This window comes from Argopecten irradians, chromosome 4 (genome assembly GCF_041381155.1).
Source record: "Argopecten irradians isolate NY chromosome 4, Ai_NY, whole genome shotgun sequence".
In the NCBI taxonomy this organism is placed as follows: Eukaryota; Metazoa; Mollusca; class Bivalvia; order Pectinida; family Pectinidae; genus Argopecten; species Argopecten irradians.
Window position 1 is genome coordinate 8,584,290 of NC_091137.1, and position 25,003 is coordinate 8,609,292.

Below are 25,003 nucleotides of genomic sequence, written 5' to 3' on the forward strand. Positions count from 1 at the left end.
AGGGCCCTAGTTGTGCATATTGCATTTTTGGACCAATCTGTGAACAAGATGGCCGCCATCTTGGATTTTAATAGTTAAAGTTTGTTATCGCTATTTCTCAGATAGCACTGAAGGGATCTGTCTCAAATTTCATATATAGGTTCCCCTCGGGACCTTGTTGTGCATATTGTATTTTGGGACCGATCGGTCAACAAGATGGCCGCAGAGCAGCCATCTTGGATTTTGTTATTCAAAGTTTGTTATTGCTATTTCTCAGAAAGTACTGAAGGGATCTGTCTCAAAATTCATATGTAGGTTCCCCTAGGGCCCTAGTTGTGCATATTGCCATTTGGGACCGATCGGTCAACAAGATGGCCACCAGGCAGCCATCTTGGATTTTGTTATTCAAAGTTTGTTATCGCTATTTCTCAGAAGGTACTGAAGGGATCTGTCTCAAATTTCACATGTAGGTTCCCCTAGGGCCCTAGTTGTGCATATTGTGATTTGGGACCGATTGATCAACAAGATGGCCGCCAAGGAGTCATCTTGGATTTTGATAGTTGAAGTTTGTTACCGCTATTTCTTAAAAGGTACTGAAGCGATCTGTCTCAAATTTTATATGTAGTATGTTTGAAAAAGTTTAAAAAGTAGAGAAAAGATCCATCTTTCCTTCGTCAGATATAGATCATTCTTTGGTGGGCGCCAAGATCCCTCTGGGATCGCTTGTAAAGATATCTCGTGTTCTATCTATGTCTCTTTGCACCTCGTCCAAATTTCAGATTTCTTATACATTTGTGTCTATACATCAGGGCTTGTTATTTAGAAAGGTGTTCTTATTTTTCCTATATTCAGTAGACTTTATGGTATTGTTTTGATTTTCAGGAGAGAGACGACTGGATCACTGCAATAGAACAACAGATATTTACAGCTTTACAAGGAAACGAAAGTTGTAAAACGAAAAAAGTCTCAGCCACAGACCCAGATACAATACCCACCATGCGTAACACAAGAGGCAATAGTGCATGTGCTGATTGTGGTGCACCAAGTAAGTTTTTGGGACTAACTCACGTACCTTATGATACCTGATAACATTTGTGCAATACTATTGTTTCTAATGGTGATGGAATGACGTCGAAAGAAGATATCCCGCACTAACATCATTTCAACGGGAAGATTACAAAGAGTTACATTACATCACCATGGGAGATGAAAGTCCCGCCCAAACATTATCGGTATCACATGTTACGTGAATAAGTCTGCTCGGGGAAATTCTCAATGACTGGTAGTGGTATTTGGATACTGTAAACTACATCTTTTAGCAGTAATCATGTTTTAGTAAGTCTTTGATGCAGTAATAATTGTGAATACGCAAATTCATCGTTGTGCTAACTTGCTAACTTGTTTATAATCAGTTTTGCTCTTAACATTTGATTCCTTAATGTTACTGATAGTATTTTGTCCTGCCTTACTTAGTCATGTTGTGTACTTATCTTTTTCAGGTCCAGATTGGGCAAGTTTAAATTTAGGAACCCTTATCTGTATAGAATGTTCAGGGATACATAGAAATTTGGGAACACATTTGTCCCGTGTGAGATCATTGGACCTTGACGAATGGCCGTAAGTATCTCCTCTTTTCTCTTCCTCTCTCATTCTTTAGAAGAATCTTGTTCATAGGGGAAATATTTTGAAGCACATTAGTTTAAAAACATAATTTTTTACATCCATCTGATGAAATTTACCCTAAAACTAGCCAATTTTGCCTGTTGATCCTAGAGATACCGACAGAAAACTATCTGTTATTTATTCTCTCTGAATAAATTTTTAGTAAATATCTGTTTGTGTTATTAGCTCACCTGGTCCAAAGGACCGAGGTGAGCTTATGGGATACCGCAGCGTCCGTCGTCCGGCGTCCGGCGTCCGTCAACAATCGACTTCTTCTCCATAACCGCTGGTCGGATTTCAACAAAATTTGACTGGTAGCATCCTTATGGGCTACTAACTGAAAATTGTACAAATGGTGGGGCTGACCCCCGGGGGCCTGAGGGGCGGGGCCAAAAGGGGTAAATTCGGCTATTTCCATATAAACGACTTCTTCTCTGAAACCAAGCATGGGATAGCACCCATAATGCAATGGTAGCATCCTTATAGGGTGGAGATTCAAAATTGTACAAATGATGGGGCTGACCCCCGGGGGCCTGAGGGGCGGGGTCAAATGGGGTCAATTTGGCTATTTCCATATAAACGACTTCTTCTCTGAAACTAAGCATGAGATAGCACTCATAATGCAATTGTAGTATCGTTATAGGGTGGGGATTCAAAATTGTACAAATGATGGGGCTGACCCCCGGGGGGCCTGAGGGGCGGGGTCAAAAGGGGTCAATTTGGCTATTTCCATATAAACGACTTCTTCTCTGAAACCAAGCATGGGATAGCACCCATAATGCAATGGTAGCATCCTTATAGGGTGGGGATTCAAAATTGTACAAATAATGGGGCTGACCCCCCGGGGGCCTGAGGGGCGGGGTCAAAAGGGGCCAATTTGTCTATTTTCATATAAACGACTTCTTCTCTGAAACTAAGCATGGTATAGCACCCATAATGCAATGGTAGCACCCTTATAGGGTGGGAATTCAAAATTGCCCAAATGATAGGGCTGACCCCCCGGGGGTCTGAGGGGCGGGGTCAAAAGCGGTCAATTTGGCTATTTCCTCATAAATGACTTCTTCTCTGCAACTAAGCATGGCATGGCACCCATTATGCAATGGTAGCATCCTTATAGGGTGGGGATTCCAAATTGAGCAAATGATAGGGCTGACCCCCCCCCCCCCCCTGAGCCTGAGGAGCGGGGTCAAAAGGGGTCAATTTGGCTATTTCCATATAAATGACTTCTTCTCTGCAACTAAGCATGGTATAGCACCCATAATGCAATGGTAGCATCCTTGTAGGCTGGGGATTCCAAATTGAGCAAATGATAGGGCTGACCCCCGGGGACCTGAGGGGCGGGGTCAAAAGTGGTCAATTTCCATATAAATGACTTTTTCTCTGCAACTTAACATGGGATTGCGCTCATAATGCAATGGTTACATCCTTATAGGGTTTGGATTCAAAATTTTGCAAATGATGGGGCTGACCCCCCGGGGGCCTGAAGGGTGGGGTCAAAAGGGGTCAATTTAGCTATTTCCATATAAACGACTTCTTCTCTGCAACTAAGAATGGAAGAGCACTTATAATGCAATGGTAGCATCCTTATAGGGTTGGGATTTGAAATTGTACAAATGATAGGGCTTACCCCCTGGCCTTAAACGGCAATATATGCGAGGTCAAAAAGGTCAATTAGGCTACTATTTTCATATAAATTACTTTGTCTCTGAACCTATGTATTGGATAGCATATTTGTATGGTATCAATAGCATCATTGTATGGTTGTGATTCAAAATTAAACTTTGGGAGTCAATTTTGCTTATTTTTCTAATTGTCAGAGTCTTGTGATAATTACTAACAAAAAACCAGGTGAGCGATACAGGCCCTCTGGGCCTCTTGTTGTATTTACAAGCAAACCATCATCAGTTGTTGCACCTTGGACTGTATCTATATATAAATCACCATAATTCTTTCTGTATTTCTGGTTTCAGACCTGACCTCACCAAAGTGATGATTTCTATAGGAAACTCTACAGCCAATAGTGTTTGGGAGGCCCACCTCAAGGGTAAAACCAAACCAAGTCCATCTTCACCAAGGTGAGTCCTCACACCCTAGATACCCAGGAAACCAGGAGCCTGGGACTATAGTTGTGTCTGTTACTCGTCTGTCCATCCTTCTGTCTTTCCTTGCATTATCACATCCTGTTATATAGGGCAATAGGGCATTTAAACTTCCTGCTTGGTATATCATATGTCTGTTTGGGCCTGTATGGTAGGAATTCATCAAATCCTCTTGTTCATCTTACTATAATAATAGGCCAGCAAATATCTCCTCAGTAGCTCATCTAAACCAGGGTTTTCATAGAACTTCACTACCCCATATGGGATTCAAACCCATATCCAAGAGGTGGAGGGCTTTTGATTTGTTGGACATGCTTACCTCTTGGCTATAAACTTTATTTATTTTACATCGATTGAGAAACAAGTTATACAACTTATGTAAATCACTCTGGATGGCCCGGATGTAAGCATGCGAGGGGTCTTAGTGTGATCAGGCAGGTGACCCATGACCTTTTTCACGTCCGTGTCGGGGATTGAACCCCGGCTGGCTAGGTGAAAGGCGAGCAGCTTTACCACTACACCACCTAATCACCCGAACTTGGCTAGCCTGGCCCCCCAGATAACCAAACTGATCTGTACACATGCAAATCCAATTTTGGATATATCCTAATAGATACTAGATGGTAACCATTTACATCTCTGAAATATTATACTTTCCCACATTTGTTGTCAGCCTGTACAAATTTATTTTTGCCCTTCAGAGAAGAAAAAGAGCGATGGATTCGAGCCAAATATGATACAAAAGAATTTTTACCACCAGCACCCTACCTGGATATTTCTCTTAATCAGGTAATTATAGGTGTAATAGATGTATAAGGTAAAAATATAAAATTGGAATGTTCCAAAGTTCAGTCCAATCTTTGAAAATTGAAATCTGTATATGTGATCATATACATATCATAGTCATGAAACTTGTCCAGCTCTAATTAGTTTGGACATGATACTTGGTCAGTGAATATGTATGTAGTTGTCGTCTTGTCAAAGCCTTCCAATCTCTTGTTATTTGTGGACAGAAGTTTAAGATGCCATTTGTTTTAGAAAACTGTTTGACTGCCTTTTGGAATGTAAGATTTTTACCTTTTCAGCAACTGATTGATGCTTTGGTACGAGAGGACATCAGGAATATTGTTCTGGTGCTGGGACACAGCACAGCGGAGGACATAAACGCACCCTACAGTAAAGACGATGGTCGCACTGCCTTACATATAGCAGCTGCTTTAGGCAACGTTGTCTATGTCCAGTTACTTCTTTGGGTAAATCATCTTTCTTACCTGTAGTCATCTTCAGTTTACAAATAAATCTTTTCTTTGGGTAAATCATCTTTCTTATCTGTAGTCATCTTCAGTTTACAAATAAACCTTTTGGACATAACCCAAATATTGCAAATCAGTAATGTTGTGAAAAGTAAGTTAAAATTGCTGAACTATAGTAATAGTAACTTGTTCCTTGGTAAAAGTACTGAAATTAGTAGATACATACTAAATCTGGTGTATTATTCATGATGTGGTTTATGGTATCTTTAATTTATACAGACAAATGTCATTTGACCCTTGTGACCTACATTCCATGTAATGACCTCTGTGTCCTATTTTGTGTTACAGTACAGTGCCAATGTAAAGGTGGTGGACCATGAGGGGAGGAATGCCCTGTGGTACGCAAAGAGTTCGGGATCTACAGATTGTGTAGAGCTCCTAATGAACAGTGGCTGTCCAGAACATCCTACGTTACCAAGGAGGCGTGGGAGTGCACAACCTGGCAAAAATGACGTTTTTGAAAAATTGCCAGCGAGTGTTATATGAGATTATTTTATAAGTTAAGACATGTAACCAATTGTCTCCCTACGTTAGGAGCTATCTCTCACTACACTGACAGTGTCTTGTCTCAAGGCCCAGGGAATCTTTCTCACATGCTGAGAGAGTAGTGGCTGTCTCTGTCTGTGTTCCTCCGAGGAGATCCTCGCATGGATTGGAGGACAGCCGTCCCTGTAGGAGGGTATCCCTATGTACTCCGTTGAGGGGTCGGGGCGAGACAAGGTGAAGTAGTGTAGAATGCTAGGTGTGAGATTTCAATGGATGCTCTAGTCAACAGTTCCAAACTGTCCTAACACTTTGGCCAGGTGACCAGGTAACAAATTGTGCTTAAAATAGAAAGTGCTGCCGTGACCACTTTAGGTCACATGATTACTGTCACGTGATTTTACATAAGTCAATGTATTTGATCATGTGACCTTTTAAATACTTGCTAATTTCATCACTTATTCTAATGTAGGTAATAGCTGTATTATATATCCAGCCCCTTTGAAGAGTAAAATTATAGATCTAATGTAAATTTTCATTGCTACAAGATTGACAAGCACCTGCTGACTAAGAAAGTACTGGCGGCAGGATTAGGTGATCATTTTATATTGTGATATACGCATGGGTTAGTGAGATTGTCTCCAATTTATACGCTACTTTTTAACAATAATAATGCCAGTCCAATACATTGTAATTCATTGTCATGGTTGTTAAGCAATGAGAGTCTTGAGTTTCGATGCCAACACATTTTTTATTCAATTTCTTTTATTTGAATCATCCAAGTGTGTTAGAGAAGAGAAATATATCAGATCTACCTTGGTTGTATGGTATTTACATGCCTTATCAACATACTCATTGCTCTACTAAACTATATGGTCGGTTGTTTCATTTGTTCAATCAATATTTTGTATTCTACTGCAATTTTATAAGCATTGAAAATATGAAGTGTTCAAGCATCAAAAAATCATGTGTAAACTGAGAAGCCTGTTTTGATTATGAGTTGAGACTGTGATTAGTTCCTGTTATGTTACCATGCTTGCCTTTATATGAATTAATATTAATTAGAAAATGGAAAGATCTTGTCACCACTTGGACAGCTAAGCAACGACCTTGAAGGTTCAGGGATGCCCTGTTAGATATGTCAAAGACAACTATGAATAGGTGAGGGGTAAATGTCAACTCAACTGTTTCGCAATATATTTCAGCATACTTGGACTTCCAATTATGTTAAAATGTTTCGAATAATAAACACATTTGAACTCTTCTAGAGTGGATGACAGGTTCAGAGGTACCCCTGTAGAGTGGATGATGGGTTCAGAGGTACCCCTGTAGAGTGGATGACAGGTTCAGAGGTACCCCTGTAGAGTGGATGATGGGTTCAGAGTAACCCCTCTAGAGTGGATGATGGGTTCAGAGGTACCCCTGTAGAGTGGATGCAGGTTCAGAGGTACCCCTGTAGAGTGGATGACAGGTTCAGAGTAACCCCTGTAGAGTGGATGACAGGTTCAGAGGTACCCCTGTAGAGTGGATGACAGGTTCAGAGGTACCCCTGTAGAGTGGATAACGGGTTCAGAGGTACCCCTGTAGAGTGGATGCAGGGTTCAGAAGTACCCCTGTAGAGTGGATGCAGGGTTCAGAGGTACCCCTGTAGAGTGGATGATGGGTTCAGAAGTACCCCTGTAGAGTGGATGACAGGTTCAGAGTAACCCCTCTAGAGTGGATGACAGGTTCAGAGGTAACCCCTGTAGAGTGGATGACAGGTTCAGAGGTACCCCTGTAGAGTGGATGATGGGTTCAGAATAACCCCTGTAGAGTGGATGACAGGTTCAGAGGTACCCCTGTAGAGTGGATGACAGGTTCAGAGGTACCCCTGTAGAGTGGATGACAGGTCCAGAGGTACCCCTGTAGAGTGGATGACAGGTTCAGAGTAACCCCTCTAGAGTGGATGATGGGTTCAGAAGTACCCCTGTAGAGTGGATGATGGGTTCAGAGGTACCCCTGTAGAGTGGATGACAGGTTCAGAGGTACCCCTGTAGAGTTGATGATGGGTTCAGAGGTACCCCTGTAGAGCGGATGACAGGTTCAGAGGTACTCCTGTAGAGTGGATGACAGGTTCAGAGTAACCCCTGTAGAGTGGATGACAGGTTCAGAGTAACCCCTCTAGAGTGGATGATGGGTTCAGAGGTACCCCTGTAGAGTAGATGACAGGTTCAGAGTAACCGTTCCCCTGTAGAGCGGATGACAGGTTCAGAGGTACTCCTGTAGAGTGGATGACAGGTTCAGAGTAACCCCTGTAGAGTGGATGACAGGTTCAGAGTTACCCCTCTAGAGTGGATGATGGGTTCAGAGGTACCCCTGTAGAGTGGATGATGGGTTCAGAGGTACCCCTGTAGAGTGGATGACAGGTTCAGAGTAACCCCTGTAAAGTGGATGATGGGTTCAGAGGTACCCCTGTAGAGTGGATGCAGGGTTCAGAAGTACCCCTGTAGAGTGGATGACAGGTTCAGAGGTACCCCTGTAGAGTGGATGACAGGTTCAGAGGTACCCCTGTAGAGTGGATGATGGGTTCAGAGGTACCCCTGTAGAGTGGATGCAGGTTCAGAGGTACCCCTGTAGAGTGGATGACAGGTTCAGAGGTACCCCTGTAGAGTGGATGACAGGTTCAGAGGTACCCCTGTAGAGTGGATGATGGGTTCAGAGGTACCCCTGTAGAGTGGATGACAGGTTCAGAGGTACCCCTGTAGAGTGGATGATGGGTTCAGAGGTACCCCTGTAGAGTGGATGACAGGTTCAGAGTAACCCCTGTAGAGTGGATGACAGGTTCAGAGGTACCCCTGTAGAGTGGATGATGGGTTCAGAGGTACCCCTGTAGAGTGGATGCAGGTTCAGAGGTACCCCTGTAGAGTAGATGACAGGTTCAGAGGTACCCCTGTAGAGTGGATGATGGGTTCAGAGGTACTCCTGTAGAGTGGATGACAGGTCCAGAGGTACCCCTGTAGAGTGGATGATGGGTTCAGAGGTACCCCTGTAGAGTGGATGACAGGTCAAGAGGTACCCCTGTAGAGTGGATGATGGGTTCAGAGGTACCCCTGTAGAGTGGATGATGGGTTCAGAGTAACCCCTGTAGAGTGGATGACAGGTTCAGAGGTACCCCTGTAAAGTGGATGATGGGTTCAGAAGTACCCCTGTAGAGTGGATGATGGGTTCAGAGGTACCCCTGTAGAGTGGATGACAGGTTCAGAGGTACCCCTGTAGAGTTGATGATGGGTTCAGAGGTACCCCTGTAGAGCGGATGACAGGTTCAGAGGTACTCCTGTAGAGTGGATGACAGGTTCAGAGTAACCCCTGTAGAGTGGATGACAGGTTCAGAGTAACCCCTCTAGAGTGGATGATGGGTTCAGAGGTACCCCTGTAGAGTAGATGACAGGTTCAGAGTAACCGTTCCCCTGTAGAGCGGATGACAGGTTCAGAGGTACTCCTGTAGAGTGGATGACAGGTTCAGAGTAACCCCTGTAGAGTGGATGACAGGTTCAGAGGTACCCCTCTAGAGTGGATGATGGGTTCAGAGGTACCCCTGTAGAGTGGATGATGGGTTCAGAGGTACCCCTGTAGAGTGGGATGACAGGTTCAGAGTAACCCCTGTAGAGTGGATGATGGGTTCAGAGGTACCCCTGTAGAGTGGGATGCACAGGGTTCAGAAGTACCCCTGTAGAGTGGATGACAGGTTCAGAGGTACCCCTGTAGAGTGGATGACAGGTTCAGAGGTACCCCTGTAGAGTGGATGATGGGTTCAGAGGTACCCCTGTAGAGTGGATGCAGGTTCAGAGGTACCCCTGTAGAGTGGATGACAGGTTCAGAGGTACCCCTGTAGAGTGGATGACAGGTTCAGAGGTACCCCTGTAGAGTGGATGATGGGTTCAGAGGTACCCCTGTAGAGTGGATGACAGTTTCAGAGGTACCCCTGTAGAGTGGATGATGGGTTCAGAGGTACCCCTGTAGAGTGGATGACAGGTTCAGAGTAACCCCTGTATAGTGGATGACAGGTTCAGAGGTACCCCTGTAGAGTGGATGATGGGTTCAGAGGTACCCCTGTAGAGTGGATGCAGGTTCAGAGGTACCCCTGTAGAGTAGATGACAGGTTCAGAGGTACCCCTGTAGAGTGGATGATGGGTTCAGAGGTACTCCTGTAGAGTGGATGACAGGTCCAGAGGTACCCCTGTAGAGTGGATGATGGGTTCAGAGGTACCCCTGTAGAGTGGATGACAGGTCAAGAGGTACCCCTGTAGAGTGGATGCAGGGTTCAGAAGTACCCCTGTAGAGTGGATGATGGGTTCAGAGTAACCCCTGTAGAGTGGATGACAGGTTCAGAGGTACCCCTGTAGAGTGGATGATGGGTTCAGAGGTACCCCTGTAGAGTGGATGATGGGTTCAGAGGTACCCCTGTAGAGTGGATGACAGGTCCAGAGGTACCCCTGTAGAGTGGATGCAGGGTTCAGAAGTACCCCTGTAGAGTGGATGATGGGTTCAGAGTAACCCCTGTAGAGTGGATGACAGGTCCAGAGGTACCCCTGTAGAGTGGATGCAGGGTTCAGAAGTACCCCTGTGGAGTGGATGATGGGTTCAGAAGTACCCCTGTAAAGTGGATGACAGGTTCAGAAGAACCCTGTAGAGTGGATGCAGGGTTCAGAAGTACCCCTGTAAAGTGGTAGACAGGTTCAGAATAACCCCTGTAAAGTGGATGACAGGTTCAGAGTAACCCCTGTAGAGTGGATGACAGGTTCAGAGGTACCCCTGTAGAGTGGATGATGGGTTCAGAGTAACCCCTGTAGAGTGGATGACAGGTTCAAAGGTACCCCTGTAGAGTGGATGATGGGTTCAGAGGTACCCCTGTAGAGTGGATGATGGGTTCAGAGGTACCCCTGTAAAGTGGATGATGGGTTCAGAGGTACCCCTGTAGAGTGGATGATGGGTTCAGAGGTACCCCTGTAAAGTGGATGATGGGTTCAGAGGTACCCCTGTAGAGTGGATGACAGGTTCAGAGGTACCCCTGTAGAGTGGGTGACAGGATCAAACGATGTCCCATTTTAATTGCAATAAGTATTACACTGCCTGAGATGATGTTTGACATGTGTTTACGTCTCGTTGTTAATGTTACGTTGAATCATTGTGACCTTCCTCGCGTTGTCCTCACACACCTAAAATGGTATTACAGCAAGTCATTCTGTCATGTGAATTGTGTTACTAAACTATCAGTTCAATATTAATCCTTAAAATAGAATATTTACGAGTGGACTTCACATATTAATATTATTTTATTGTAGAAAAACAGTTATTTGTATTCAATACACATATTGAAAAGCATTGTTTATATCTTATACAAAATACATGGTTAACTTTTCAACATTACAATTAATAAATAGTCAAACACCAAATATTAATATAGTTAAACCATCCTAGTTTAAATTTATCCCAGTTAGAGGAGTGTTTGTGTGTTCTGTCTCCGAATCGTCAGATAGTCAAATATCCAGCTGATATGGAGGATCTGTTACCTAAGAGTGTTCAGTATGTCTAGGGGAATACCCTGATACAGGCAACATATAGGGACAGATGAACAAGGTTGGGATTATATTATATATATAAGGTCCGTTTTATATTAGTTATGTAAACCTTTTTCATACACAGATAATGTACAGATTCAGTAGCTCACAATTAAAATTACTCGGTAACAGAATCACAATTATTGGGGCTACTAAATTCCATACTTGTAATAAACTGATACAAACCAATAACGTAACTGAGGTAGAATAAATGACAAACTGACCAAAGTTTCCTAATTGTTCCTTGCTGTAACAAGTTACCATCAGGACTGGTTTGTAACTTAAGTGGTACAATGTAAAATGTAGTTGAGGATAGCCATTGTATGGTTGTATTGGATTTTCATTGTAAAGTTTATGGATAAACTATGTCTCACAAATACATGTTTACCGGTAAGTTTTGTGCTCCTACTTAAGTTGATTATAATAACACATTTTTGGGGAAACTTTACTTAATTATATATTGATTTTAAGCATGTGATACGAAATGCCCGTACAAACTAGGAATAACTCTTCCAAAAGATTAAACAAAAATAGAAATCCTTCTATAAATAGGACTGTATCTCTGACAAATAGAATATTTATCTTTAAGTGTTACGTGTATCCTTGAAATGTTATAGAGATTTAATGTACAGGAGTTACCCTGGAAATGTACCAGAACACCCAGTATGTTGACTTAAGGTTATTGGTCAACATTTTATGTGCAATATAATGAGGAACAAAGATAGTCTATGGGTGTTCATATATGTACATTATATACAAGTCCAGATTCTTTATATGACTATAGCGCTGGTATATATTACCATGCACAAATTTAAACCTCCTTAGATCGGAATCACTAGGAGATTTTTATCAAACATTATGCATCCATGCCTATTATTTTATAACAAATAAGTAAGTGTATTTGATAGCTGTTTTTTATCTGTGGTTGTTTGCTATAAGGGTTGAAAGGTGTTAATTATAATACAAAAGTATGAACTGTTTATGTTTTTTGTATTATTTATAGTAAACTGTATGTATAAGGTCCATGTACTCTTACAAGTACACAAACAGAAGAAGCATTACACTATTTATTAAATGTACAGGAATACGAGTTTGGGGAGAAACTGTTATTTATGTTAAACATGTGTACAAATGCTTGGAGAGATTATTATTTATATTTAATGTGAAATGTATTCGGGGAGAGAATAATACAATGTATTTATGTTTCACATGGATGGAATTTATTATCTAGCAAATTTATTACAAGAAGAAGTCTTCATGATATAATATAAATATGTTCATATCAAGGAAAAAAATAGTAACAAACTATTTAATCAATTTCTTCATTGTAAACAAGACTTCATAAAAATTCCTGTCGTATGAATGTACCAAATATTTAAACAAGACACAAGTTCCAATCATGTGCACTATAAATATTTCTTAAAACAATGATTTATCAAAATGAAATCCAAACTTATTTTATTTAAGTAAATGATGAAAGATATTATTTTACTTACTGTATCCGACCCAATAAGCGCTCCTGTCCCTATAAGCGCCCCTCCCCCTTTTTGAAATTCAATTTCACTCTCCTTTAATTAAGTGCAGACTAAAATTATGAAAACCAGCCTAGTTTTTCTTGGTTTTTTTTTTTTTTTTTTTTTTAATTTATTGCAAATTGAAAGGCGCTCATTGGGTCGATTGTGGTAGTATATTGAGACAACTTGGTGACGAGTTGTATTGTTTATTTTCATGAGAATTATAAAATGTGGGTCATAAATTGTTTACATCAATTCTACACAAGGTTGTAAGATGTCAACACAAAACCTACACAAGGTTGTAAGATGTCAACACAAAACCTATACAAGGTCGTAAGATCTCAACACAAAATCTCAACACAAAACCTACACAAGGTTGTAAGATGTGAACACAAAACCTACACAAGGTTGTAAGATGTCAACACAAAATCTACACAAGGTTGTAAGATGTTAACAAATAACCTACAGAATGTTGTTTATACAAAACTCTTAACATTTTAGGCTATCAAAAAATCCACACACATTGTTTATTCAAACCTACACAAACTGTTATATTTATAAAAACAATATGCACACAAACTCTTAGTACAAATCTAGTAAAATGTTCACTAAAGGTTGTAAAATGTTAAAACGTTCAAGTTAAAGGTTGTCAGCTTACGGAATGAGGGGCCAAGAATAAGTGTTTTAAAACATATAGACCATTTTTTTGTAAAGATTTTATTGTAATGTCTACTTTTCTGTTCCAAAAATAGCCTCCTTCTGTTTTATATAAAATCGTCATAATGGCATAGACAATACCAGTAACGGCCAACAAGTTTTAATAAATTGTACCATTTGGGTAGGGATATTCACATTTAAACTTTTAATTTACTTCTCTTCAGAAATGAGATACCAAAGGCCCCTGAATCTTGTGTCTTCACCGTGAATGTATAAGGGAGAGAGTTTTGTGAAAGTGAGCGAGTGAGGTCAGACATACTGCCCATGTCTGGTATGGATGAGAACGATGTAAAAATGTGCTTGTCGTGTATGACTGAGGTAAATGATGTATTCTCTGTATAGATACTGTAGAAATTAAGACAAATGTAAATCTCAACTCTTGTACAGTTTCAACAAGACAATTAAAATAAAATCTCAAAGAAGAAAAAATTTGTAAAATAAAAGAGTTGTGTTTTCTGTTTGTATGGATAGTCATGAGAAAAGTCATATTTGGATTAGTCGCTGGAATTTCAAGAATATTTCTCAATATCTTAATGGAAGTTAAATTTTATATGTACATATTAAAATTGTATTTCTTGTAATCTTCACTATTACTTACTCTCATAAAACATACAATTTGTGAATATGGATGCTTATATATGATGATCCAGATCCATGAAATCACCACTATGACGGTAATATCGGAAATTCTAGTTACATCACATGATCAACATCGCAGACCATACAACTTCCACACTACGTAAACGGTAAAAATTAAACTAAAGGAAGCGTTTTATTTGGGAAATGTTGCTTGCATAATTTGCCAGTCTTCAAAATTGATTATACATCTGTGAGACAATGGAGAATGAAGGGTACAAAGTGAAAATTGTGACAGCTTTCTGTCTATAATTAATTCAATTAGATCACTCTTGTGAATGTTGGAGGACTTTCACAAGTGTATGAGGTCTCTCACAAGTGTCTGAGGTCTCTCACATGTGTCTGAGGACTCTCACAAGTGTACGAGGACTCTCACAAGTGTCTGAGGTCTCTCACAGTGTCTGAGGATTCTCACAAGTGTCTTAGGTCTCTCACAACATGTGTTGAGGACTCTCAACATTAGTGTCTGAGGTCTCTCACAAGTGTGTCACAAGTGTTGAGGATTCTCACAAGTGTCTGAGGTCTCTCACAAGTGTCTGAGGTCTCTCACAAGTGTCTGAGGACTCTCACAAGTGTCTGAGGACTCTCACAAGTGTCTGAGGTCTCTCACAAGTGTCTGAGGACTCTCACAAGTGTCTGAGGTCTCTCACAAGTGTCTGAGGACTCTCACAAGTGTCTGAGGACTCTCACAAGTGTCTGAGGTCTCTCACATGTGTCTGAGGACTCTCACAAGTGTATGAGGACTCTCACAAGTGTCTGAGGTCTCTCACATGTGTCTGAGGTCTCTCACAAGTGTATGAGGTCTCTCACATGTGTCTGAGGACTCTCACAAGTGTCTGAGGACTCTCACAAGTGTCTGAGGACTCTCACAAGTGTCTGAGGTCTCTCACAAGTGTCTGAGGTCTCTCACAAGTGTCTGAGGACTCTCACAAGTGTCTGAGGACTCTCACAAGTGTCTGAGGTCTCTCACAAGTGTCTGAGGACTCTCACAAGTGTCTGAGGTCTCTTCACAAGTGTCTGTCTGAGGTCTCTCACAAGAGTCTGAGGACTCTCACAAGAGTATAGGAGGAGGTCTCTCACAGAGTGTCACTGAGGTCACTCTCACAAGTGTCTGGGGATTCTCACAAGTGTCTGAGGTCTCTTACAAGTGTCTGAGGACTCTCACAAGTGTCTGAGGTCTCTCACATGTGTCTGAGGACTCTCACAAGTGTCTGAGCCCATTCACAAGGGTCGGAGACCATCCACAAGGGTCGGAGGCCTCTCACAAGTGTCTTATGACTTTCACGGTTTTCTGAGGCCTCTCAAAAGTGTCTAATCATAAGTGTCTGAAGCTTCTTACAAGTTTCTGAGGACCTTCACAAGTGTACGAGGTCATTCACAAGTGTCAGAGACCTCTCACAAGTGTGTCAATGACTCTTGTACATGTCAGAGGACTCTCAAATTTGTTGGAGGACTCTCCCAACAGTCTACCCACAAGTTTCTGAGGACTCCCGTGTGTCAAGAGGTCTCTCGCGTGTCTGTAGCTGCCAAAAAGTGTCGGAGGCCTCTCACGAGTGTCTGAGGCCACTCACAAGGGTCAGAGGCCACCCACTAGTATCGGAGGACTCTCCCAACAGTCTGAGGATTCTCACAAGGGTCTGAGGATTTACAAGTGTCGGAGGACTCTCGCAAGTATATGAGGACCCTCAAAAGTGTATGAGTGCTCTCTCACAAGTGTTTGAGGACTCTCACAAGTGTTGAGGACTCTCTCACAAGTGTCTTAGGTCTCTCACAAGTGTGTCTGTCTGAGGTCTCTCACAAGAGTCTGAGGACTCTCACAAGTGTCTTAGGTCTCTCACAAGTGTCTGTCTGAGGTCTCTCACAAGAGTCTGAGGACTCTCACAAGAGTATGAGGACTCACAAGTGTCTGAGGTCTCTCACAAGTGTCTGGGGATTCTCACAAGTGTCTGAGGTCTCTTACAAGTGTCTGAGGACTCTCACATGTGTCTGAGGACTCTCACAAGTGTCTGAGCCCATTCACAAGGGTCGGAGACCATCCACAAGGGTCGGAGGCCTCTCACAAGTGTCTTATGACTTTCACGGTTTTCTGAGGCCTCTCAAAAGTGTCTAATCATAAGTGTCTGAAGCTTCTTACAAGTTTCTGAGGACCTTCACAAGTGTACGAGGTCATTCACAAGTGTCAGAGACCTCTCACAAGTGTGTCAAGGACTCTTGTACATGTCAGAGGACTCTCAAATTTGTTGGAGGACTCTCCCAACAGTCTACCACAAGTTTCTGAGGACTCCCGTGTGTCAAGAGGTCTCTCGCGTGTCTGTAGCTGCCAAAAAGTGTCGGAGGCCTCTCACGAGTGTCTGAGGCCACTCACAAGGGTCAGAGGCCACCCACTAGTATCGGAGGACTCTCCCAACAGTCTGAGGATTCTCACAAGGGTCTGAGGATTTACAAGTGTCGGAGGACTCTCGCAAGTATATGAGGACCCTCAAAAGTGTATGAGGCATCTCACAAGTGTTTGAGGACTCTCACAAGTGTCTGAGGACTCTCACAAGTGTTTGAGGACTCTCACAAGTGTCTGAGGACTCTCACAAGTGTCTGAGGACGCTTACAAGTGTATGAGGCATCTCACAAGTGTTTGAGGACTCTCTATGTGTCTGAGGACTCTCGCAATCGTAGTTCTTATAAATCGCATCTCACAAGTGTTTGAGGACTCTCTATGTGTCTGAGGACTCTCGCAATCGTAGTTCTTATAAATCGATAAATCAGATTTAAAACATTTTGTGGCCTCAAGATATGGCAAAATGTCTTACAAAAATAGGTAAAGCTTGATAGTCTCCAATATGACTTGTAGACGTTTGCGGTTGTAGTTGAAATATTATGACATGATTGAGAAAAAAACAGTAAGGCCTGGGCTCTGGATGATGAACAGACCGTTTTTGACAGATTAATGTCAAAAACGTGGCGCAGGCAGCGTGCAAATATTCCTTTTACAAAGAAACAGCAATTGGCAACCATGCTTTAGGTGTTCTGTTGTCACTAGGCCTTCTGATCATCAGTATATTATCAAATTCTTCTGGACAGTACCTTAAATGTCACGTTTTCATTTGATATTTAACCACAAAGTAAGTAATGTCTTTATACACTTTAATAACATAAGTTCGTATTTGACGTCTATATTGTATATTGAAAGTACATCTCAGTGTATACCATTTGTCCACGATGTGGATTTCCAACCGACTTAATCATTATAAACAGATTTATCAGGTTATAGTATTTTTTCAGGACAATTAACTTCTGTAATTAAGCAGAAGCAATCGTTGTTGTAAGGTTGGTGTATTTCACCATCATCTGAGTACAAGGCTGGTCATACATTAGATACGGAAGTCATCAGACACTAGGTGTTTCAGTTTTCTAAATGACATAGACTGATGAATGTATGCATTTGAGAAAACATTTGTAACGTTTTATAGTACACTACCTTTATAGAGCTTCCATGAATAGATTTCCTGTGTTTAGTTCTCTTTCTAATTCTACATTGTAATGTACATTGGATGAGTAGGACATTTCTTGGATGATGATCCAGTAATCATGTAATTAACGACATCAATTTTATCCGGGTGCAATCTTCCGAAACGATCACGTTTGTCAGTGGGTTGTTATAATTTACGCTTATTTATAGACTGCACCTTACACAGAATGTGTTACATTTTCTTTAATTAACTTATTAGTAAATATTTGACCATACAAAGACGAGAATCAGACATATTCGTCAATACCATATTGTGTCATTTTCTCTGAGTAAATGGAACTTGATGTCCCTAGATCTAGAGCTGTTATGGAATAGATGACAAACGTCATTATCTCGATTACTGGCTTCTGCTGATCTCACATATTCGTACATTAGTTCGTGAACACGCCTTTTAAATTGACACAAATTTGCAGGGGAAAGGGACTATTAAATGGTTGTTTTGAAGTACAAAAACGAACGTAATTCTATTTGCACTCTTGATATTTTCTTTGATGTTTTTCTAGTGTTTAATTCGAATCGTTCTTCTCATCCTATCCATCTGCATACACCACGGCACTCTAGACTACTTGGTATTCGGTGGAAAGATTCGGAGTCGTTGATAAATCTTTTTTATCAACGACTCTCAGAACAATCAATTTAGTTTGTACACAATCGTCTTGAGCGAGAATGAATTATTGTATTTGGTGTCTTCTTTCTTGAATGCAGTGAAGCACGACAGCTATGAAGCAATCAGTGACGAATTATTAGTTCATATTTGGGCATAATCGTGGGCTAAGTAGTAGTGATTGTGTAGGTGTAGTAAAAAGTACAATGTCCTGATTTACCTTAGCGCTCCGTCAAGCGTGACGACTAACTTATGTCTTTCTACGCCCGGTAAGTGTGTCAGTCATGTATGCGCGCGCCTTTCCATACGTTCCATTGTTATTGAGCTGTTCCTTTAGACATACCTGAGCTACATTTACCTGGGGCTGTTATACACGTAGTACAACACACAGGTAATACCACACCTGTAATCAGTGTTTACCTGATCTGGCTTTCTCTGCGGGACACGTCCGGAGTTCTCGCTTCTCCAGACCAAGTATTGACGGTCATTTACCTATTATTGGGTAACTGTAGTGGTCATCTATTGGGGTACTGGTACAGCACGATCTGTGAACTACGGGAGCATAAAGATCACCTAATCGATGTGTGGGTGATTGGAATGAGAACATTCCAGGCCTGTGACGTTTGAGTGAGTCAATAACATGTCGGGAGACAGTAGTTCAGTGTCGTCTGCTTCTGAGGCAATGGCATCCGTCACGGAGGACAACAGTGCCATTGGTGAGAGTCTGGATGCAGAATTCTATGAAGATGTGTTGGGACGGTTAGACAAAGTCGAGATTTCGGCAAATTTAGACATACCAGAGGAAGATGATAATGACGACAGTAGGAACGAAGACGATAGTACCCCGGAAACACAGTCTCTTGGTGCCGAGTCGTCTGCAAGTGACAACAGCAAAGATGCCAAATCCCCGTCTATATCGGATCAAAGGAAACCAGAAACGAAACCAGCACAACCGGAAACGGAACGTTTAAAGTCAACAACACCAAATAGGAAACTATCTTTAGACTCTAAAGATTCCAAAGACATTAAACCTAAAGGGTCTGTGTTCTCCAAATTAAGACGTTTGACAAAAGCAGATAAAAAGAGCCGAAAAAAGCACGAAGAATCGCCACTTAGTGATATCAAAGTTGAGAAGTTACCTCAGGTGTTCGTAGCCAAGTATCTCGGTAAAAAGGCTACCAAAGGTCTGTTTGGACTCCAGCACGTGCGGAAACCCGTCGACAAGATGATAGGTAATTTAAAGAAAGACTTGCGTGAAAATGAAAGAGTGGAACTTCCATTGACCTATGTAGTTATATCGTCTAAAGGGATAGAGATCAGAGAGCATGCGGCTTCCAGGGTGAAAGATGTGGGCAATATTGGACTCGTTCCCATAGATTTTATTTCGTATGGTGTTCAGGATATCAAATTCTGGAAAGTGTTCACCTTCATTGTGGTCAGTGAACTCTCGTCTCGTGCCAAAACCACGGAGTGTCACGCGGTTCTCTGTGATTCGGACGCCACTGCCAGGAAAATGGCATTGTCTCTAGCAGCTTCTTTTAATGTTTACAAGAAAAAGCTCAGCAAGGAAGGGAAACCTAACAACTTTAAAGTGGAGCTACGACTGCCGACAGAACTAGCCGAGGCTTTCGAGGAGGAGTGTGAGGCTTAGAACTGGTAAACGATAATATAGGGCCAGTAAATCAAATAGCTTATATATTGCTCTGAGGTCTGTTGAGAAGATTAGCGAATTAAAACTTATAATACACATGTGCTACCTAAGTCAGACATAGTCACATGATTCAGGACGAGTGCGAACTTATCTCTGATTACACTGCAGGTATCGAATGATGTAATATAAGGTTGGGTAAAGTGCTTAAGTCCATTGTCAAAAATTCGTACTTTAAACATCCTGTACTTATTCACGTATATATTTTACGTTGTAATTTGTTGGTTATCTCGCTAATTTTTCAAAACTATTTCAAAAATGCAAAAATGCACGAAACTGATTATTTAGAAAAAAAATATGATGTGCACAAGTGATCATATTGATTTAAACATTTATAACAAAGTACTTGAGCCTTCATAGTTTTGATGTATTTTACTGATATCGTGTGGCGCATGCTGTTTCAGTGCTACATAACGGGTCACAATAAGTTAAAACCTGTTTACAGTATTACGAGGACATTGCCATATTGATATACAATGTCACATGTTAGTATAGCTGACAGTCACACTAAACACATGGGATGTCATTGAAATTCGACAAAAGCTTTAAACTGAATCTAGCCATAACACGATCCATCGATCTGTATATTGTAACGTTATACTGCCGATGGTAGGGAAATAACATATTTTATTGACAGACTTATTGTATTCATCGCCTGAACCAGTAAGCTCAAGCAGCTGCTGCCCGTTAAATCTCTTATATTGTTGTTTTCAATTCAATAACAGGCCAAATTGTTTATGGACATTACAGGTGACCGAAAGGGTTGTTTACGTGCTTTGTATCACCATGGCAACACATGACAATGTGTGAAGGTATATACAATGAGAGAGAGAGAGAGAGGGTTGTTTCTGTGCTTTTTATTACCATGGTAACACGTGACAATGTGTGAAGGTATGTACAATGAGAGAGAGAGGGTTGTTTACGTGTACTGTTTTGCCATGGTAACAAATTGCAATGTGCCAAGGTATGGAGATCTAGAGAAGAAGAGGGAGAATGGCAGTGTTAAATTTGTACTCAGTATTCCGGTACCAAGGACATGAAACGATCTTAGTCTTCAAGGTACAGCGATTTTAATGTGACGTTTGGATTAGGCAGGCCAATAACAGACGACGTAACGAAATGTTACGTCATTTTTGATTGTCTAAACAAAACATTAAAATGTCAAAGTCTAAAATGGGGCCACGATCCTGCAACCAATATTGTTTGAAAGTTTATGTTAAAATTTCTGATGTTTCTGACCATGTTACGCCTATAGTGTTGTCTCCACTTTAGATGTCTTCCCTATAATGCTGTGACACTAACACCAACCAGTTTTATCCTTCGTCTCTGACAAGACAAGTCGTTAATTATTCACGGAACAATGATCTAATCAAATTTATAAGTCTAATATATCGCATTTACCCGGTAGCATTTATTGTATCTGATTTAACTGTACCGAGTATTGGAGGTACCTACTAATAACCTCAAGAATGAAATTATTACACGGAAAGGTACGTAATTGGAGTCAAACATGTTTTTTGTATACATTGTTTTGGACTGTACATTTTTCAAAGCATAGTGAGTCTTCTTTAAAAATTCTTAAAGACAACTTAAGTTTTGAGCATTTAAAGACAATTTAGCCTACAAATGGCTTTGGTTTCTTACCAGTCAGGGAGTTGTAGCTTCTTGAATACTGGATTTCATGGAACCAATGACCTTGGACATACTGACTAGGTGACAGTTTCTAAACCTTTAGCCTACTGACAAGGTGACAGTTTCTAAACCTTGAGCCTATACTGACAAGGTGACAGTCTCTTAACCTTTGACCTACTGACAAGGTGACAGTTTCTTAACCTTGGGCCTACTGACAAGGTGACAGTCTCATAACCTTGGGCCTACTGACAAGGTGACAGACTCTTAACCTTGGGCCTACTGACAAGGTGACAGACTCTTAACCTTGGGCCTACTGACAAGGTGACAGTCTCTTAACCTTGGGCCTACTGACAAGGTGACAGTCTCTTAACCTTGGGCCTATACTGACAAGGTGACAGAATCTTAACCTTGGGCCTATTGACAAGGTGACAGTCTCTTAACCTTGGGCCTACTGACAAGGTGACAGTCTCTTAACCTTGGGCCTACTGACAAGGTGACAGTCTCTTAACCTTGGACCTACTGACAAGGTGACAGTCTCTTAACCTTGGGCCTACTGACAAGGTGACAGTCTCTTAACCTTGGGCCTACTGACAAGGTGACAGTCTCTTAACCTTGGGCCTACTGACAAGGTGACAGTCTCTTAACCTTGGGCCTACTGACAAGGTGACAGTCTCTTAACCTTGGGCCTACTGACAAGGTGACAGTCTCTTAACCTTGGACCTACTGACAAGGTGACAGTCTCTTAACCTTGGGCCTACTGACAAGGTGACAGTCTCTTAACCTTGGGCCTAACTGACAAGGTGACAGTCTCTTAACCTTGGGCCTACTGACAAGGTGACAGTCTCTTAACCTTGGGCCTACTGACAAGGTGACAGTCTCTTAACCTTGGGCCTACTGACAAGGTGACAGTCTCTTAACCTTGGGCCTACTGACAAGGTGACAGTCTCTTAACCTTGGGCCTACTGACAAGGTGACAGTTTCTTAACCTTGGGCCTACTGACAAGGTGACAGTCTCTTTAACCTACTGACAAGGTGACACTTGGGCCTACTGACAAGGTGATCTCTTAACTTGGGCCTACTGACAAGGTGACAGTCTCTTAACCTTGGGCCTACTGACAAGGTGACAGTCTCTTAACCTTGGACCTACTGACAAGGTGACAGTCTCTTAACCTTGGGCCTACTGACAAGGTGACAGTTTCTTAACCTTGGGCCTACTGACAAGGTGACAGTTTCTTAACCTTGGGCCTACGAAGGTGACAACTACTGACAAGGTTTCTTAACCTACTGACAAGGTGACAGTTCTAACCTTGGCTACTGACAAGGTGACAGTTTCTTAACCTTGAGCCTACTGACAAGTTGCATTGGTAGTCTCTTAACCTTGGACTTACTGACAAGGTGACAGTTTCTTAACCTTGGGCCTACTGACAAGGTGACAGTCTCTTAACCTTGAGCCTATTGACAAGGTGACAGTCTCTTAACCTTGGGCCTACTGACAAGGTGACAGTTTCTTAACCTTGGGCCTACTACTGACAAGGTGACAGTCTCTTAACCTTGGGCCTATACTGACAAGATGAAAGTTTCTTAATCTCGAGCCTACTGACAAGGTGACAGTCTATTAACCTTGGGCCTACTGACAAGGTGACAGTCTCTTAACCTTGGGCCTACTGACAAGGTGACAGTTTCTTAACCTTGAGCCTACTGACAAGTTGCATTGGTAGTCTCTTAACCTTGGACTCTTACTGACAAGGTGACAGTGCATTTTTCTTAACCTTGGGCCTACTGACAAGGTGACAGTCTCCTCTTAACTTTGAGCCTATTGACAAGGTGACAGTCTCTTAACCTTGACAAGGTGCCTCTTAACTTGAGCCTATTGACAAGGTGACAGTTTCTTAACCTTTGGGACTACTGACGAGGTGACAGTTTCTTAACCTTGGGCCTACTGACAAGGTGACAGTCTCATAACCTTGAGCCTACTGACAAGGTGACAGTTTCTTAACCTGGGACCTACTGAAAAGGTGACGGTCTCTTAACCTTGGGCCTACTGACAAGATGACAGACTCTTAACCTTGAGTCCACCGACAATGAGCTACAGTATCTTAACCTGGTCACATAGGCTTATAGCCTCTGCTATATTTGGTCAACAGGCTGGAGACTTTATAGCTTCTATCCTGGAGACGTAAAGAGCGCTATGTTTATAGACCATTCCAGTTTTCGAGTGAGACGTACAAAAGTAAACTGCAGTCTTCTAAACATCTAGACTATGAAGACTGTTTATTATCTTATACACTTGGTATAAAACTTTGGACCTACAGTATGGACTTTAAAGTACCGAGATGACCTAGGCATATCCCTGTAAATAGTAAGGGTTACAGTGGATGTATAAACATCCTTGTACCATCTACCTCACTATGTAATGATGAGGGTCATGTTTACCCAAGTCTTTAGGCTGTCTATCTATCGTCCTACCCAACCACGTCACACAACATCCAAACATTCATTTGTAAAATAAAATTTCTCTAATACTAGAGACGGAAAGTCGCACAAGGTCCAAACCCAACAATTTGGTAGTTACGGGAACATATAGAGATACTTAGTCTGTATCTTATATGATTTATAACAGTTTTATCGACAAGAAAAATCTGCCCTTTTTACTATAGTTATTGAGATTTCATGAACATAAAAGTGACCGATAGGGTTTTAAATATTATTGATTGAGAACATTTGAACGTATGAATGTACGTGGATTTACATTGATGTTATGAAGTCTGCTGTTTTTGATGTATCACGACACTTGGTAAATCAGACGTGCTATCCTCTGGTCAAAATAGTTATTGTGCATAATAAAGTATAAAACTGATAACCTTGTATACATACTTGCCATAATATTCATGCAAAGCATTTATTTTCATTTTCTGTGCACTAACCATGTTAACTCTTTACTAAATAAAGAGAAATTAAATTGTTCTTTGTTTTTTTTTTCTGTTTTTATTTCAAACATGAACACAATGGGATTCCCAACAAATTACACTGTACCACAGGGATCTGAGAATTAGTTACAGATTATATATAATCATGGACCCACCAGAGTACCCTAAGACCATTTTTAGATGTATTAGAGGTCTAGATAAAAAAACGATAAAATCATACTCATGATTATATAATCTGTAACTAATTCTCATATCCCTGTGCATATTACCACAAGTCCTCCACCTCTGGGATGCGGGTTCGAATTCCATGTGGGGCAGTTGCCAGGTACTGACTGCTGGTCGGTGGTTTTTCTACGGGTAATCCGGCTTTCCTCTATCAGCAAACCTATGACCTTCTTACATGACCCTGGCTTTTAATAGAACGTTAAAACTAACAAAAACCAAACAATGGGATGCTCAGTGCACGTGAATCTTAAGCTTGACGAAGTCCAGAACTTAAAGCCGGAGTATCGAATACGGCATTGGTTAAGCAGGTGATTTCTAAATAAGTATTATATATGTAATGATGGTCCTAGTATAATCCATATCAAGTCTACATTAAGTAAGGCA

The 25,003-nt window shown here is 41.4% G+C and overlaps 2 protein-coding genes and 1 long non-coding RNA gene across 13 annotated transcripts in view; 2 read left to right on the plus strand and 1 right to left on the minus strand.

The window, feature by feature from the left end:
• The window catches only part of LOC138320511 (centaurin-gamma-1A-like), a 35,233-nt gene extending 26,100 nt beyond the window's left edge, over positions 1-9,133 (plus strand). For 9 of the 11 annotated variants that reach the window (XM_069263511.1, XM_069263514.1, XM_069263513.1 and 6 more), the window contains 6 exons: positions 862-1,024; positions 1,479-1,596; positions 3,612-3,716; positions 4,442-4,529; positions 4,826-4,993; positions 5,342-9,133. In XM_069263511.1, the coding sequence (XP_069119612.1) occupies positions 862-1,024; positions 1,479-1,596; positions 3,612-3,716; positions 4,442-4,529; positions 4,826-4,993; positions 5,342-5,539 (840 nt within the window). In that variant the 3' untranslated portion in view covers positions 5,540-9,133. The remainder of the gene's footprint in view (positions 1-861; positions 1,025-1,478; positions 1,597-3,611; positions 3,717-4,441; positions 4,530-4,825; positions 4,994-5,341) is intronic. The other 2 variants (XM_069263512.1, XM_069263516.1) reach the window with 1 other exon arrangement.
• Positions 9,134-12,752: 3,619 nt separating this feature from the next.
• LOC138320515 (uncharacterized) lies at positions 12,753-13,148 on the minus strand. Its single transcript, XR_011208197.1, has 2 exons — positions 13,046-13,148; positions 12,753-13,000 (listed from the first exon to the last, which is right to left on the minus strand). It is a non-coding gene; the product is annotated as an uncharacterized lncRNA (long non-coding RNA).
• A 5,305-nt stretch (positions 13,149-18,453) lies between these two features.
• Positions 18,454-22,224, plus strand: LOC138320516 (uncharacterized). The gene has a single exon (XM_069263528.1). The coding sequence runs from the start codon at positions 18,768-18,770 to the stop codon at positions 19,776-19,778; it is 1,011 nt and encodes a 336-aa protein (XP_069119629.1). The 5' UTR covers positions 18,454-18,767; the 3' UTR covers positions 19,779-22,224.
• Positions 22,225-25,003: the final 2,779 nt, after the last annotated feature.